The sequence below is a fragment of the Buteo buteo genome, chromosome 20 (genome assembly GCF_964188355.1).
Source record: "Buteo buteo chromosome 20, bButBut1.hap1.1, whole genome shotgun sequence".
NCBI classification, from domain to species: Eukaryota; Metazoa; Chordata; class Aves; order Accipitriformes; family Accipitridae; genus Buteo; species Buteo buteo.
In genome coordinates, this window is record NC_134190.1 from 19,514,480 (window position 1) to 19,528,525 (window position 14,046).

Below are 14,046 nucleotides of genomic sequence, written 5' to 3' on the forward strand. Positions count from 1 at the left end.
TGCGGCAATTGAACTGCTGGTACTAAGGACTGGAATAGCTGGGACTAATTAACTTTACTAATATTAGTGTCTTTATCAGAAGGAACATGTCAAATAGAAGCCTACATGTGTTATATCCTTTATTAAAAATATAATGTGGCAGATATTAGAACAAACAAGTTAGTAGTGGGGAGGAGGTAATCTGTTGTCTAAGGGCAGACCTTGCTCTTGAAGTGCTGACATTAATGTCTCTCGTTTATACCATGCTAATGCACAGGGTTCTTTCCTGACACCATGCAGTTAAGTTACTTGTGTAGTTTGTGTAGTCTGACAAAAAAATTCTTTTCTTCACTTACGTAAATGATTTTTGAGAATGAGATTTCTCAAATGTGGGATCTGTAGTAGGCTGGGAAGACTGGACACACAGATTAAGTCAGGATTTGTAATTAACTAGCTATAAGTTAAATCCGTTTGAGAACTGGTAATATGTAGCCATAAAAGAAATTTACAAATTATATTGAGAAGTATTATTTCATTTTTTTATTCTATTAAATCAAAGCACATCTGGGATACTTACTTAGTCTAATCTTCTGAACACAGAAGCTTTTCAGTTGTGTTTAAAAGCAAAAGCAGCTTTCTGAATCCCTGAATATACATTTTAGTTGCTGACATTATGCAGCTGAGTGTAAAATGTCAGGTTTATTTTTTAAAATCATGTTAACACATGCATCTAATTTGAAAGTAAAACACAAAGGCAGGGTGGTTTGTTTGTTTCTTTGTTCTTTCTCCAGATATCTCTATATCTTCTAAGTATTTCCAAAATGTGTAAATAAGATAAAATGGATCTTATCTGGGTTTAAGATAAAACACAACTTTTTTTTTTTAACATAATATAAAGTAACTAAGCATCAGATGCAGTAGACTGTACAGAAAGATGCTGTGACATAACCTTCAGTATTCCAAAGAGGTAACAGTCTCATTAAACAGATCAGTCTGTCACAAAACAAAGGTCCACACACCTGCAGCTTTATTTATCCCATGTACCTCATTTCACGAGCTATCCCCCTCCACCCCTAATTTTCAGTTTTAGTAGAGCTACTGAGAAATGAAAGGTTTATCTCATGTGAATCTGAATGATTAGGACTACTTCCATTATAAATGATTTAGCTGCAGCATACCAAGCTCAGGAAAGAAACATTACTCCCCCAAAAGAAGTCCACTATTTTCCCTAAAAGAGACCATCAAAAGGCTCTCTACTGAGACGGAAAGATTATGAATGTCTGCCCATAATGGATACAGTATTGTTAAATATGTAAATTTCTCACTTAAAATGTGCCCATACATATATATATGTATATATCTATATATAGATATATGTACATATCTATATATGTTGTGTATGTTTATATATATTACAGAAATAAAATATGACATTTCTTTCAATTAACTCATGTAAATAGGTATGAGAATTGAGAATAAGTTTCTAGCAACACAGAAGATGAATTATAGAAATGGCAGTTACTGTGTGTGTGTTTTTTCTTTGTTCAGTTAACAATTCAGCTTGAATTCTATTACACATCACCATTTTTCCTTCTTGCCAACCGTATAGTCATTTCGGAAATTTTTTGTCAGACACAGCCTTCATAGAGTCAAGAAAATGAAGGTAAGAAAAGTCTTATCCTGGACTATCTTGTTTAAGTCCTGCTTATTTGAAAACCACTCTATATTATTCCCACTGAAACTCATCTTTTACTAAGTACATGGAACAAGATAGGTTACAGCATTTCTTATGACAATCACCGTATTTTTCTTAATATCTACCAAATGCACAGCTGCAAGTTTTCACAATGACAGCAATCCTGGTGCTCACATTTACTTTATTATCTACAATCTAATCAGATGCCTCAAAAGACTTCCCAGAATAGCTTTTTTCTACAACCTCATAGATATGTGACACTGTGAAATTAAGATCAAGCACGATTAAGATCTGTGTAGGTATCAATTTTATTCCTTATGAAGGTTGTTTATATCTTCATATTTAAAACACATATTGCTCACACCTAATTGGTAATTTAAAACCAAACCAAAACAACCTAACTTGCTGTCCACTGAAGTATGTACATATGTGTGAATATCCTGCATCTGACAGAGTTGCTGCCAATAAACCACAAATTCTCATCAAAGCTTCCTGTCAGAAAGCCAACTCAATAACAGTTACTTCACTCTGCTCCAAGGCAAATGATAAATAGCCTGTGATAAATAAGGCTATGTACACAGTATACTGGAGACGTAAACAAAAAAATCAAAAGGTTTATTTCCTCATAAAGTCAAAATATGTGACAGTTGTGGAAGAAGCACCTAAATAATAGCCACCTCTTTAGTGCACTGAGGTGGGTAAGAGAGAGGACATGGAAAAAAAAGTCTTATATTTCATGGTCCAGAAGACTAATGCTTACTGACTTAATGAATAACTTTTTAAAAGATAGCTTGGCTATCAGGAACATGTGTCTACCTGAGGAAGATAAACAAACTAAAGGCATATGTCCAACTAATTTTCAGACACCTAGACACCCCAATGTATAAAGGTTTGGAAATTAGCTCAGGCATTTCTAAAAGTATTTCCCAAACAAGCAATTTGGAATCAATACCTTTAATCTTTTTCAACCAGAAGTTTTCACATCTATGAGGTTTGTCCAAATGAGATTGTCCTCATGATGTGCGTCATTTACTGTAACTGTAATCTTGCAATCAATAGCCAATGCACTTGTGATCAATTTGCAAACATAGTGAAAACTCAACAGTCTTTAGCAGAACACTTCTGCATTTGAATCATTTGACAGATTACACTCAAGACATTTGAGCACTTTTGAAAATAAATGAAATGTCTAGAATGAATAACAAAAAAGTGCCTAGAGTGACCCTACTTAACATTCTAGGAGGTTTATCTACATGTATATACACACACACACACGCATGTATATACTTATATCTGTATTTACTTATATATATACCCATGCAAGCTCTAGAATTGTTTTGCTTTTGTCTAAAAATAGTACCCTAACTAATGTAATTTTAAAAAAGCCTATGACTAAAATAACCCTGGAATTTGTTTCATTTTCTCTGCTTTAGACTCCATTTCTCTTCCAAATTACAGGTCTTTATAGTCATTTCCAGAGACAACATGCACAGTATCTAAACATGACAGAAGCAAGAGGCTTTCACGAATCACATATTATAAACTAATGTAAATTTGAGTTTACCAATAATATCTTCACTTACTGCATTTTCATAGAAAATTACTGTTCTCCACAGCTGTATTAATGTTTAAAGAGACAGAATTTATCACCACCCAAACAGGAGTTCCCACAGATGATGCAAATGCCCTCAAATAAAATAAATATGAGGCCAGCCTGTTGTCTGAATAATCATGTACTACATTCTCATGGTCACAATAGAGATTCACATATGGTTTCAAACTGTACCTGTTTGCTGAGATGAAAAAAGATAGAAAATCTGTAAAGATTTCTGTTTACTTGTATTACAGATGAATTTTGAAGATGCAAATGAGAGTGAGGTTCTAGTTCCCCATCATAGACAGAAATCCATAGTAAAGAAACTCTCAAAAATCTAATAGATACAAAAGCCGAAGTCAAAGAAAAGAGAGCAAATGAAAAATAGGTACAGAAGGCTAATCTGCTCCTTCCCCCAAAATTCATAAACCCATCTGTGTTGCATTGTGAAATACAGAACCGTACGGGCATGTACATCAGAAACTTAAAGTTTAGTCCTAAAAAGTCGCAGTTATTGACAACTGTTTCTTTTAAGCTTGCTTTTTTGCTCTTCAGCGAAACATTTAGAGGTTGCATGGAAGACCCCTTAAAGCTGTGTTACATGAACAAAGGGCCCTGAGAGTAGTGAAGAAATAACATCCCTAAGATTACTTCATTATTTTATAAATTGAAAATTATAAATAGAACTAAAAACTTGGCTGGAACTGTTGGCTAGGAATTGGAATTTTTAATCAGTAGATAACTGTGTTGCAGCCTTTACGAACTACTACTTCTCCTAGTAGTATCAACGGCAACAAGCTCTTCCTAAGTTTATCGTAAAAACAGCTGAAAGCTGTTTCTCTCTTTCGGAGTATTCCAGAAATTAAGATGGGGCAAAGGGCCAAGATGGCCAGCTCTCATCTTTAAAGAGGAAACAAGTGGTGGAGTTCGTGTGACTAACCTGCCATGGCCGGCAGCTGTCAGTCCATAAAGCTGGCCTATTTCCACATACCCCATAAAAGCATTGCGGTCAGAGAAAGAGTAACCAAGATAATTAACTGCCATATTATGGCATTACTTGTTGCTCCTTCAACATATTGGTTTCATTAGCAACTAATTCTAGTTGGAACAACCTTACCATATGCATAGCAGCTCCAGGCCCAGAAACATGCTACCAGTGAGTTTCATCATTATTTTGAATAGAAATTTTCAGATAATTTTGTGATTCATTGTTTTCATTTTTGGTTTTAATTTCTCTTTGAACATAGACTGCAGATACTTGCTCTGCCTAAAAGAAGTGTGTTTTCTAATTGTAAGTATGTACAGCATGTTGAACAAAATGAAAAAGACTTCTAAGCTGCGGTTCATTTATTATGGATGGCAGATCACTTTATACTATACCTCTTTAGTCACTAGGAAATGCAATGTAAAAGCTAGTCAACTTTAGCACTTGAAAGAGTCTGACTACTTTTTCTCTATCTTATCACTGCCATTTGATGGCACCAGAATTGCTGTTTCAGAAGTGACTTTCTTTATGGTGAGAAGGGGAAAAAGAAGCTTCCCAAAAGAATGAACAGAGTTGTTCACCCACCAATAGTTGAAACTGCTTCTCATTCTTTTTAGTGTTTCCCACTTGTTATTGCATCCATAATGCTTTTCAAATTCTCATGCAGGGCATCTGATGCACTTCGCAGTTACAATTACTGCAAAAGGAAAACTAAACTTACTGTATCAAGGTATTGAACAGCAGGAGGGTGAGGGCTAGAGGCTTTGTTCAGCTTTAGCCATTCTTTTCCAGTTCAATTTCAGACATTATGTTACAATGGTGCATGTATTGTATTCACTGGCAAAAGCCTCTACCCCATGCAGCATTTCAGGCAGATTAAAGACAGAGTAGTTTAGTCACATTGCATCTTTCTACGTGGTGAGACAATCATTAGGATCTACTGACTTCTTTAATGCAAGTTCTGATAACACAATCTAAAACGTGAATTCATTCTGTTATAGAAAATGAAGCATTGAACAAAACCCCAAAACATCAAAGCACAACACACCCAAGAAATGATGAGAATTATTTCCCCATTATGTTTATAAAATACAAGGCACTGTTTCTGGAGTAAAGCTACCTAAAAATAGCATCTTGTATTTCCAGAATGGGTGGTAAAGTCCATCTGTTTTTACTGGTATGGAGTGAAACGGGCAGGAAAAGGTAGATCTGAGGAGAGAAGTAAGGCTATACCACACAGCATAGCTTGGTTTTCTCACATCGCTCATAAATTACTTTTAATCACATTAGCAGGGATTACAGGGACTGTTTATGTCTACCACGGTGGTGCAAAGTTTGTGATTCCTGGATAGGACATCAGTGAGCAGCTAAAACAAAGGTACAGTACCCATCTACAGGAGCTAGGACTTCTTGATCAGCCATTATGTGAGACTATGTACTCAAAAATAAGAAACAGCATGTTTTCAAGTGAAATTAAGTTTCACCACATACCTATATGGCAGACTGTTAAAAATCATCAACTTGGTAAAATGTAATTTATGGAATATTGCATCTCCTGGTTTATGCCACCTCTTTTTCTGTCTCCTCTTTTCTTCCTTTTTTATATGTTTCTCCTCAATATATGGGTGAACTACACCTTAAGTTCCTTCTTAATTTTCCAGTGTCATGTTATTGCTCCTTTGAGTCTAGTTCCTTATTTGTTCTAAGTTGGCTTTATTTATTTTTCCCAGTCATGCCCATTTATTCCTCTTCTAGCTTGGATCATTTATCTATTTACCTGTTGACACTTGCTCCTTTTCTGCTTTTACTCTTCCTTTTCCTTTGCTTTTACAAATCTTTCATGCTACCAACCTTCTGGCCTTTTCTGCATCAAAGAAAAAGCAGTCTAGTGAAATCTCCACTAAATTGTGGTCATGTACAAAAGAGCAAAGTTCACTTTGCAGTTCCCTATTCCTTCAGCTTTCTAGGTAGAGTTGTCTCCCAGTCAAAACATAAGAGTTATACCTCAACCTTATTTAGCCCTGCCCTTTGTATAGAAAGTAGTTTGAAGTGATGTAGTCCAACTGATGCGGTAATGAGAACCTTGGTGGTGAATTCTCAACTTTTTAAGCTTGGGTAGTGCCATATGACTGCTCCTAGTTCATAATTTCTCCAGCTCACTGCCTAAGAACAGACTCCTATCCAGACAGAACAACCTGCTCTCAAAAAGTAGTTTAATACCTCTCAATATTTCTGTATCTCACTTAAAATCTCACTCATGTCTTCATCAGGGGTACTTCCATAGTATTTCCACATGAAAATAATCCTTGGAGCCATGCTGTCTGAGCAAACTGTATGCCCACTTATCTTTTTTAGGCTTTTAGCCAAACAAGAATCCTTATTTTGCCTCCAGAGGTTTTCCAGAGCTCTCCCCAAACTTTTCAGTTTGTAAAAGTAACCCACTTCTAATATCTTCCCTCCATGAATAAACTTGATGAACCGCAGATTGTCATTGTGCTTGAAAACAGGAAGCAAGCACAAGAGCCTCTCCTTCAGGGAGATAAAGTCCTTCCTGCCTCTCCACTTACCCCAGCTGGTCTTCTATTTCTGAAATTGAAACAGCCTTTCTGCTTTGAGTGGAGCTCTCTCTTAAACTGAGCTAGATACACACACACACACAAAAGTTCTCTGTAAAAATCAGAACTTTTCAATAATTGCCAATTTTGACAGAAGTTGACTTGAGAAAAAATAGAAAAGAAGCTGTCTGATAATGTAAAAAACATCCTGTTTCAGCATTTTCAGATTTTTTTATTTCCAAATTACTTTTGGAAAACTTTATATTAGAAGGCCAAAGTCTAAGCCAAACATCTTATTTTTTTCTTAAAATAAAAAGGTTGAATTGATCTGGAATCCTACTTTTACAAAAAATGTCAGCATCAAACTCAAAATGCATTTTGAAGTTACAGAATTCCCTTTGGAAAAGAAATGTCATGGTTCTGAATGATATTTAAATCACTATCTGTCATTTTTTGATCCAACATTCATGGTGGAATCTTGAAACATACTACACTATCAACATAATCTGCTCATTTTCTTCATCCAAGCTGGAGATTACTCTTAAAAATGAAGGTTACAGAAAAAGTTATCAGTAAAAATAGCATTTTCAAATAGACACAGATATATTTTTCTGACTGGCAGAACCTGTTTTAATTCATATCAACCAAAGGAGCCAAGTAGGAACAAGAGTTGCATGCTGAAGAGTATGACTTTACATGAAAAGGTAGCAAAATGTGTGTCTATCCCATCTAGTGGAAGACCTCTTTTACACTACAGCAATCCTCTGCAGGCTATTTACTTCAGCTTGGCGACGCACTCTGGTATCATGCTGGGAGACCTAATTATACCAGAGGGACTCTTTCAACGACTGAATAGCACAAAAAAATAGAAATCATTTTAATCATAATTCAGAAAGACATTCTCATTTCAAATGCTTTTCAAATTTATGTCTCACTCCTCATGAGTTCTGGAAGTCTGTGTTAGCGGGACTCGGTTCTAACACTGAGTTATACTGTCCTAGATATGGAGCGACGCTCTCTCTAATTCAGTTTTCCTTTTTGGACTCTACATTCTTACATGCACATACATGCATACATACACTCACACAAAGATGCTACTTACACAGTTTTAGTCTAGATTTGTCTTCTCTCAGGTTATCTTCACAATTACCCTTCTGCGTTTTTCTACCCTTACATTAGGACCCCATCCACCACAGAGGTGTTGTCAAAGTGCTTAAGCTTCCAAACTCAAATGTCTACCTAAGCAAAGAAGAAAAGGAAAAAAAAAAGTAATGTTGATGCTATAGCACTCAAAGTTTGGCAAATTCAACACATTCAGCAAACTGCTTATTGTGTGCAGACATAGAGAGAATCATTGAGACACAAAGCCAAGAAAGCAATCTGCAAGCTGTGTGAAAGAAGTATTGAGAATTCATCAAAACAAAATAGGAAAAAATAAAGAAAAAGAAAAAAGAAAGGAAAATAAAATAAGACATACTTCTGGAATACCTCGAGAACTCTGAGATTTAGTTCCCATGCTGAGATGGGATAGGCTTGCTGGGTAGGATTGTGTTGAAGTTCACTTCGTTTTGCAGAACAGTGATGTTATGACTCCTTAGACTGCTATTGTAATCATTGCCACACTTTCTCTGCCATCTTTCACACTAGTTTGCCCGTGTGGTGAGTTTGATCTTGGCTGGCTACCAGAGGCCCACCCAGCTGCTCCCTCACTCCTCCTCAACAGGACAGGGGGAGAAAATAAGATAGAAAAGCTCATGCGTTGAGATAAAGACAGAGAGATCACTTACCAATTACATTGGGGCAAACCAGACTGCACCTGGGAAAATTAATTTAATTTATTGCTCATTAAAATAGAATTGGATGATGAGAAACAAAAACAAAACCTAAAACACCTTCACCCCACCCCTAATTATTCCCAGGCCCTACTTCACTCCTTCATTCCTGATCATGTTGACAGCTGTGGAAGTATCTCAGAAAGCTTCAAGTTCCTAAGCTAGCAGCCTGATTTGTATTTTAAATCATGCTGACTTCTGCTGATAAATGTGGGCAAAAGGCTGCTTGTGAGGTAATCTAGACTAAAAATAAACAAATGAATAAAACCACCCACATTCTGTGGGTACCATTCATGTGGGGGTGAGGACAGGGCATAGATGTCTTTAATTTAAAAGAGCCAAACTGGTTTTGCCTCATTACCAATAACTTCATAATTAGTGCCGAGTTCCTTTATTTCACTGCCTTTCCTGGTTTTATTTCAGAACCCCAAAGCTAAGAGAAGTTTCTTTCCTCACAAAAAAGCTGCACAAGCATTGCCTATCATCCATGAGGATCCTCTTTTATGACACAGCAGACTGTTGGCAGAGAAGGGAGTGCGCTGCATGCTGACAATGAATTTTCTGAGGATACACTTTGGTTAATCATTTTTTACAATTGTACTATTAATTTACTAGGAAGCAGCAGCTGTTGTAACACTTTTTTCACCACTCTACCAAATTCGACAAATAAAAGAAAACATCGATATTTTGCAAACTATAATGAGATCTCATTCTATATAAGATCCACTTGAATTATCTGGTAGTGACCTCCAAGGTTTCTGTAGGGTTACAGCTTCTGTACTCTCCTCAGCAACCATAATTATATAGCACTTGAGCCTCGGGAAACAGATATACATTCCAATGAGACAAAGACAGAAATTGCCCAAAGACTGCCCTGAGCTCTGTAATGCCTTTCTTAAAAAAAAAAACAAAAACAAACCAAACAAAAAAAAACCCAAACAAACCACAAAACCTTAAAAAAATCATTCTTAAAACAGGCTTCAGCATTCTTTTTTTCATCAAAACAGTATGCTAGGAAAAGAAAATTAATGTGCGTTCAGTTGTTGTGACTAAACTCAAACTTCTGTGTCAGTCCCAAGACAGTGCCTAGATCAGGAGGCCACAGCAATAAGTTTTCCTGATGAAGATATTTTGGGTTTTTTTGGGGGGAGAGTGGGATGGACATATACATTTCCCTTGATTCTTAACTGGTAGATGTTACAGTGGCACACAGTACCAGCATATGATTCTACTGAAGACTTTTACATTTTTTATAGGCTAGCAAATGATATTGATTCTCCTTTCCCTGTTAGTCTTGAGGAGACATGGGATTTAACTTTTTTTGCTTTTTTGAAAGCAGATAGGACTCATGGAACTTTACATTTCTCAAAAAACTGTCTTCAGTTTTTGTCCAGAAGAGCAGTTCTGCTGGACACTGTTAGTAATAAAATTGTCCTTAAATATTCACTTCTTCAGGATTATCTTTAGAGCTCAGCTTGGCACACAGATGACCTCTAATTGTTTAACCAGACAAAAAGTAATCTAGATTGCTGATGGCAAAAATCCTCTTCATAGTTTGATGAATTGTGAGAAAGCATTTTTACAACTTTGTTCTGCTGGTTTGTTGCAGAGAAAGAAGTATTCCTCCCCTCTTGTCATGCTGTCCAGATAACTTGAAATAGTGGGAATTGTTACTATTATGTAGGTAAAACTATTATGTGTAAAGTGGTATTATGTACTATGAGAAAATACATGCGTCTAACAGGACCTAATAATAGCATGTGCTCTCATAAATCTGTTTTGATTACTCTGGATTTCTACTTTCCCCAATGCTTCATATACACTGAAGAGTGACAGTAGAGTGATTCACTTCAATTCCATTAGTCACAGGTAAATGAGCATCTTCTAAATTTATAGTGAAGACAGCTACTTGACTGCAAGTTATCTGGGTGAACTTCAATACTGAGAAGCTGAAGGTGAAGAAAAAAAGGAATAGGAAATGATATTACTTAAGTGGACAGTGCTCACTAGACCTTTTTCTTATAAGGAAAGTGAGATACATAAAAAATACCCAGCCAAAAGAAGGGTAAAGAGCTTCTTCGCAGTCAGCCTTCTGCCCTTGCCAAGGATGTAAGGACCTTTACACATCTAGCTGCATTTATCCACACATTTGTCAGCTCTAGATTGTGTTAGCAAAATGTAGCCTGACACCTTGAAAATTGCTTAGAAATAAAAGCTTGTGAGGAACAATTTTGTCCTTTTATATATCTTATAAGAAAGGCTTGACAGAAGCTTTCATTTGCTTCTAATCCATAAACTACACCAAATGTCTTGGCTCACAGTGCTCTTAATCCCATATAGCCTATATTCTCCTCATTGTCATCACAGTACATAGGTAAGATATTTTCATGGAAAATAAGTGAATGCTGAAAAGATGTACCTACCTTTTACTGGCAATTATTTGCCAAATAGGTGGATAACTTTGATCAAGAGAAAAGAAACCCAGAATTTCTTATTGCAAAACCAAGCTTTTTTTTTTTTTAAAGCATCTTAAAAATTAGGTAAGATGACACAAAATTTTTTATTTAGTCTGACTTCAGATCTTTGGAGGTTGTCATCTAAGCAGAAAATGAGTATGGGGAAATTTGCTTTAATTTAATTTACTGATTAAGCCAAACTTAAGAATCACAATGGTACTTTTCACGCAGCAGCTACCTACCTTTTAAGTGAACACTTTCAACTGAGGTCATGTTATTACCAGAGAACAGTCTTCAAACCTATTTGATCACCAAAGAAACCTAAAGCTGTGTTGGGTTTCAAAGACAAGTGTCAATCCCTATGAGTTTACTCATGTTTAACTGAAGCATGAATCTTAAGTGATAATGATTTTAGTTTTAGTCACAGGGAAGATAAGACTTTATTTTACTGTTTGCTTGGGTAGGATAACACTGGATTTGTCCACCAGATGCTGTTCAATTTTTTACTGAATTCAATACTGAAACAACTTTAGGTGGTTTACAAGAAGTAGGGGCTGCCTTAAAATCTGCTGATTCCTTGTCTGATACCCATTTAGGTACCTCTGTTATTCAAGTGACAGCCACAGATGCTGATGATGCCAACTATGGAAACAGTGCCAAAGTGGTGTACAGCATCCTTCAGGGACAGCCATATTTCTCGGTGGATCCAGAAACAGGTTAGCAATTCATTCAGTCTTACTTTTTTGCAATGACAGAGACAGGATGCAGAGGTCAAGACACTTTTCACTTGCATTTAAATATTGGAACAGGTGTATGGCATCATATGACTTGACACGAAGCTGATACATTTTTTCTAAATGGAAACTAGAATCACATTAAAAGTATTCCTTTTTTTTTGTTAAAATATTATTGCAGAAGAACTGCTTTACTTGGTATGAATAAAAACTTCTGGAAGACAACTGTTAGCTGTAAGGGTCAACAGTTCAGAAAGGGTGTAGAATATTGTAAAGGGTCCAAAGAATCATGAAAGTATTAAAGCCTTCTTTACACCAATTTCTGGGAATTTCATCTGTTTGTCTTTAAGAAAAGGAAAAAGGAGCTGGATAATTTCAGACTGTAAGGTAAAAAAAAAAAAAAAGATCCCTAAAGGAAAATTAATTATTTCTAAAAGTTTGTTATAGATTCTTGACCATTGACAATTTTTAACTCAAGATGCTTTTTGAAACTATATTCTGATTCCAATGGCAATTAGAATTGAAGCGGGAAGCATTCATGGTTTTAAGTTGTAAAGCATGAATGGAAGCCCTTTTCACTGTTATTTAGGAAATCAGATAAAAGACAGACACAAAGAAGAAAAACTTGTGTCAACTTTGGAAATCTATAATCCAAAATTGTTTTTCAAAAAAAAAAAGCAAACAACACCCTTCACCCCTCCAGATACCTAATCCTTAGCAGGTGTTGCATTAGCTTGTTCTTGCACGTTATCAAAATTCTTCTGGTTTGAGAAACCAGAATTTAAGTGCAATTGTGCCCAGAATGCCTGAAGTTCCTAACCCATTAAGCATGCTCAGATGATGGCTAATTTCCTTTTCAATCAATTTCTTTTTTAAATACAGCAAGGGCATTATATCAGAAAGATAACAAGAGTCACATGGCTACAGTTTGAAAAGGGAGCATAACGATTTTGCCTAGGATTAAAGTGTTTGGGTTTTTTTCCCCTTTTCCTCTCTCTCTCCGTTTTTTCTCCAATCCCCTACTCAAAACACCTTTATCAGGCATGAGCAGGGAAACTGGACCAGTACCACACCGGCATTAACTGACGGCAGCAGGCGGTTAGGCAGGCAGATGGTTTAGGGCAGACCTGGGCTCTCATCTTAGGTTCTGGGATTATCTTTCATTTTTATCCAATTTGCTGTTTAATGCTACATATATTAACGAGCCTAGGTACGGTAATCAGAATTTGGCAATCCTGGATCAGACGTAAATGCCATAACCACTAGACTATAGAGGTTTTTTTCTTTGTTTCACTCTCTTTCTAGGAGTAGGAGTTTTCTAGGGTTGCTTTTTTTGCGTAATAGAACAGCCTCCATAGCAAGCCGAGCTTGTAATGAGAGCTGCCTTCTGAGAAAGGAAAGGCGGGGGTGTGAATCCTCCAACGTCACTTGAGAAAGCTCTCATCACTTCAACCTTGCAAAACCACCACCCTTCTAAGTACAAGAAAAAGCTCTGCTTAGTTTTGTAAAAGAAAACATGTGTGTGTCCACTTTAATGAAAAGGTCTTTTTGGCTCTGGATCCCAGGAGGACTGAAGTCACTTCTCTGTTCAGGCTATGGGATTTTTGGTTTTCTCACCTGAGGTCCCTACTGGTTTTGTGTGCTGTACAAGAGTCTGAGCTATTTAAATTACATTTATGAAATTCTTGAGATCAGACAACCAAAAAACATTTCCAACACTGATTTTACAGTCTTGTCCAATGCTTTTAATAGCTATAGTCCTAGCTGACTTACAGGGCCCATCACTGGGCATGAAAATCTATGATTTATTACAGTCCAGAAGAATGAATCCGGGGCATGTTAAGAGTTCAGCCTTGTGCTATAATATCAAAACCTCACCAGGGCTGGAGATTACATATTACATTAAAATATTAACTGGGGATAGTAGCTGAAAAATTTAATTAATTCAACAAATATATGTGTATGTTTGTCATTGAAAGAATAATGAGACTGATTTAGCACATCACAAACAATGAATATGTCCCTGTTACCTTTATTTCTCTTTTTTCTTAAAATCACATTAAATCAGCCATAGCTTGAAAGGCTTATTGCAGTGTACCTTTTTTTGACTGCTGTGGATTAAAATCTGCATAGTATATTTTACATGAATCCATTTAAAAACTCTGAGATTTAAGTGGGTGGTGTTTCTTCACCTCTCTATCTCTCTTTTTTGTTT

At 36.2% G+C, this 14,046-nt stretch overlaps 1 protein-coding gene across 2 annotated transcripts in view; it reads left to right on the top strand.

The window, feature by feature from the left end:
- Positions 1-14,046, top strand: part of LOC142042483 (cadherin-9) — a 65,754-nt gene that overhangs the window by 31,016 nt on the left and 20,692 nt on the right. Inside the window, exon 3 of one of the 2 annotated variants that reach the window (XM_075052452.1) lies at positions 11,694-11,813. The exons of the other annotated variant lie outside the window; for it this stretch is intronic. Coding sequence (XP_074908553.1) covers positions 11,694-11,813 — 120 coding nt within the window. The remainder of the gene's footprint in view (positions 1-11,693; positions 11,814-14,046) is intronic. 2 annotated transcript variants of the gene reach the window in all.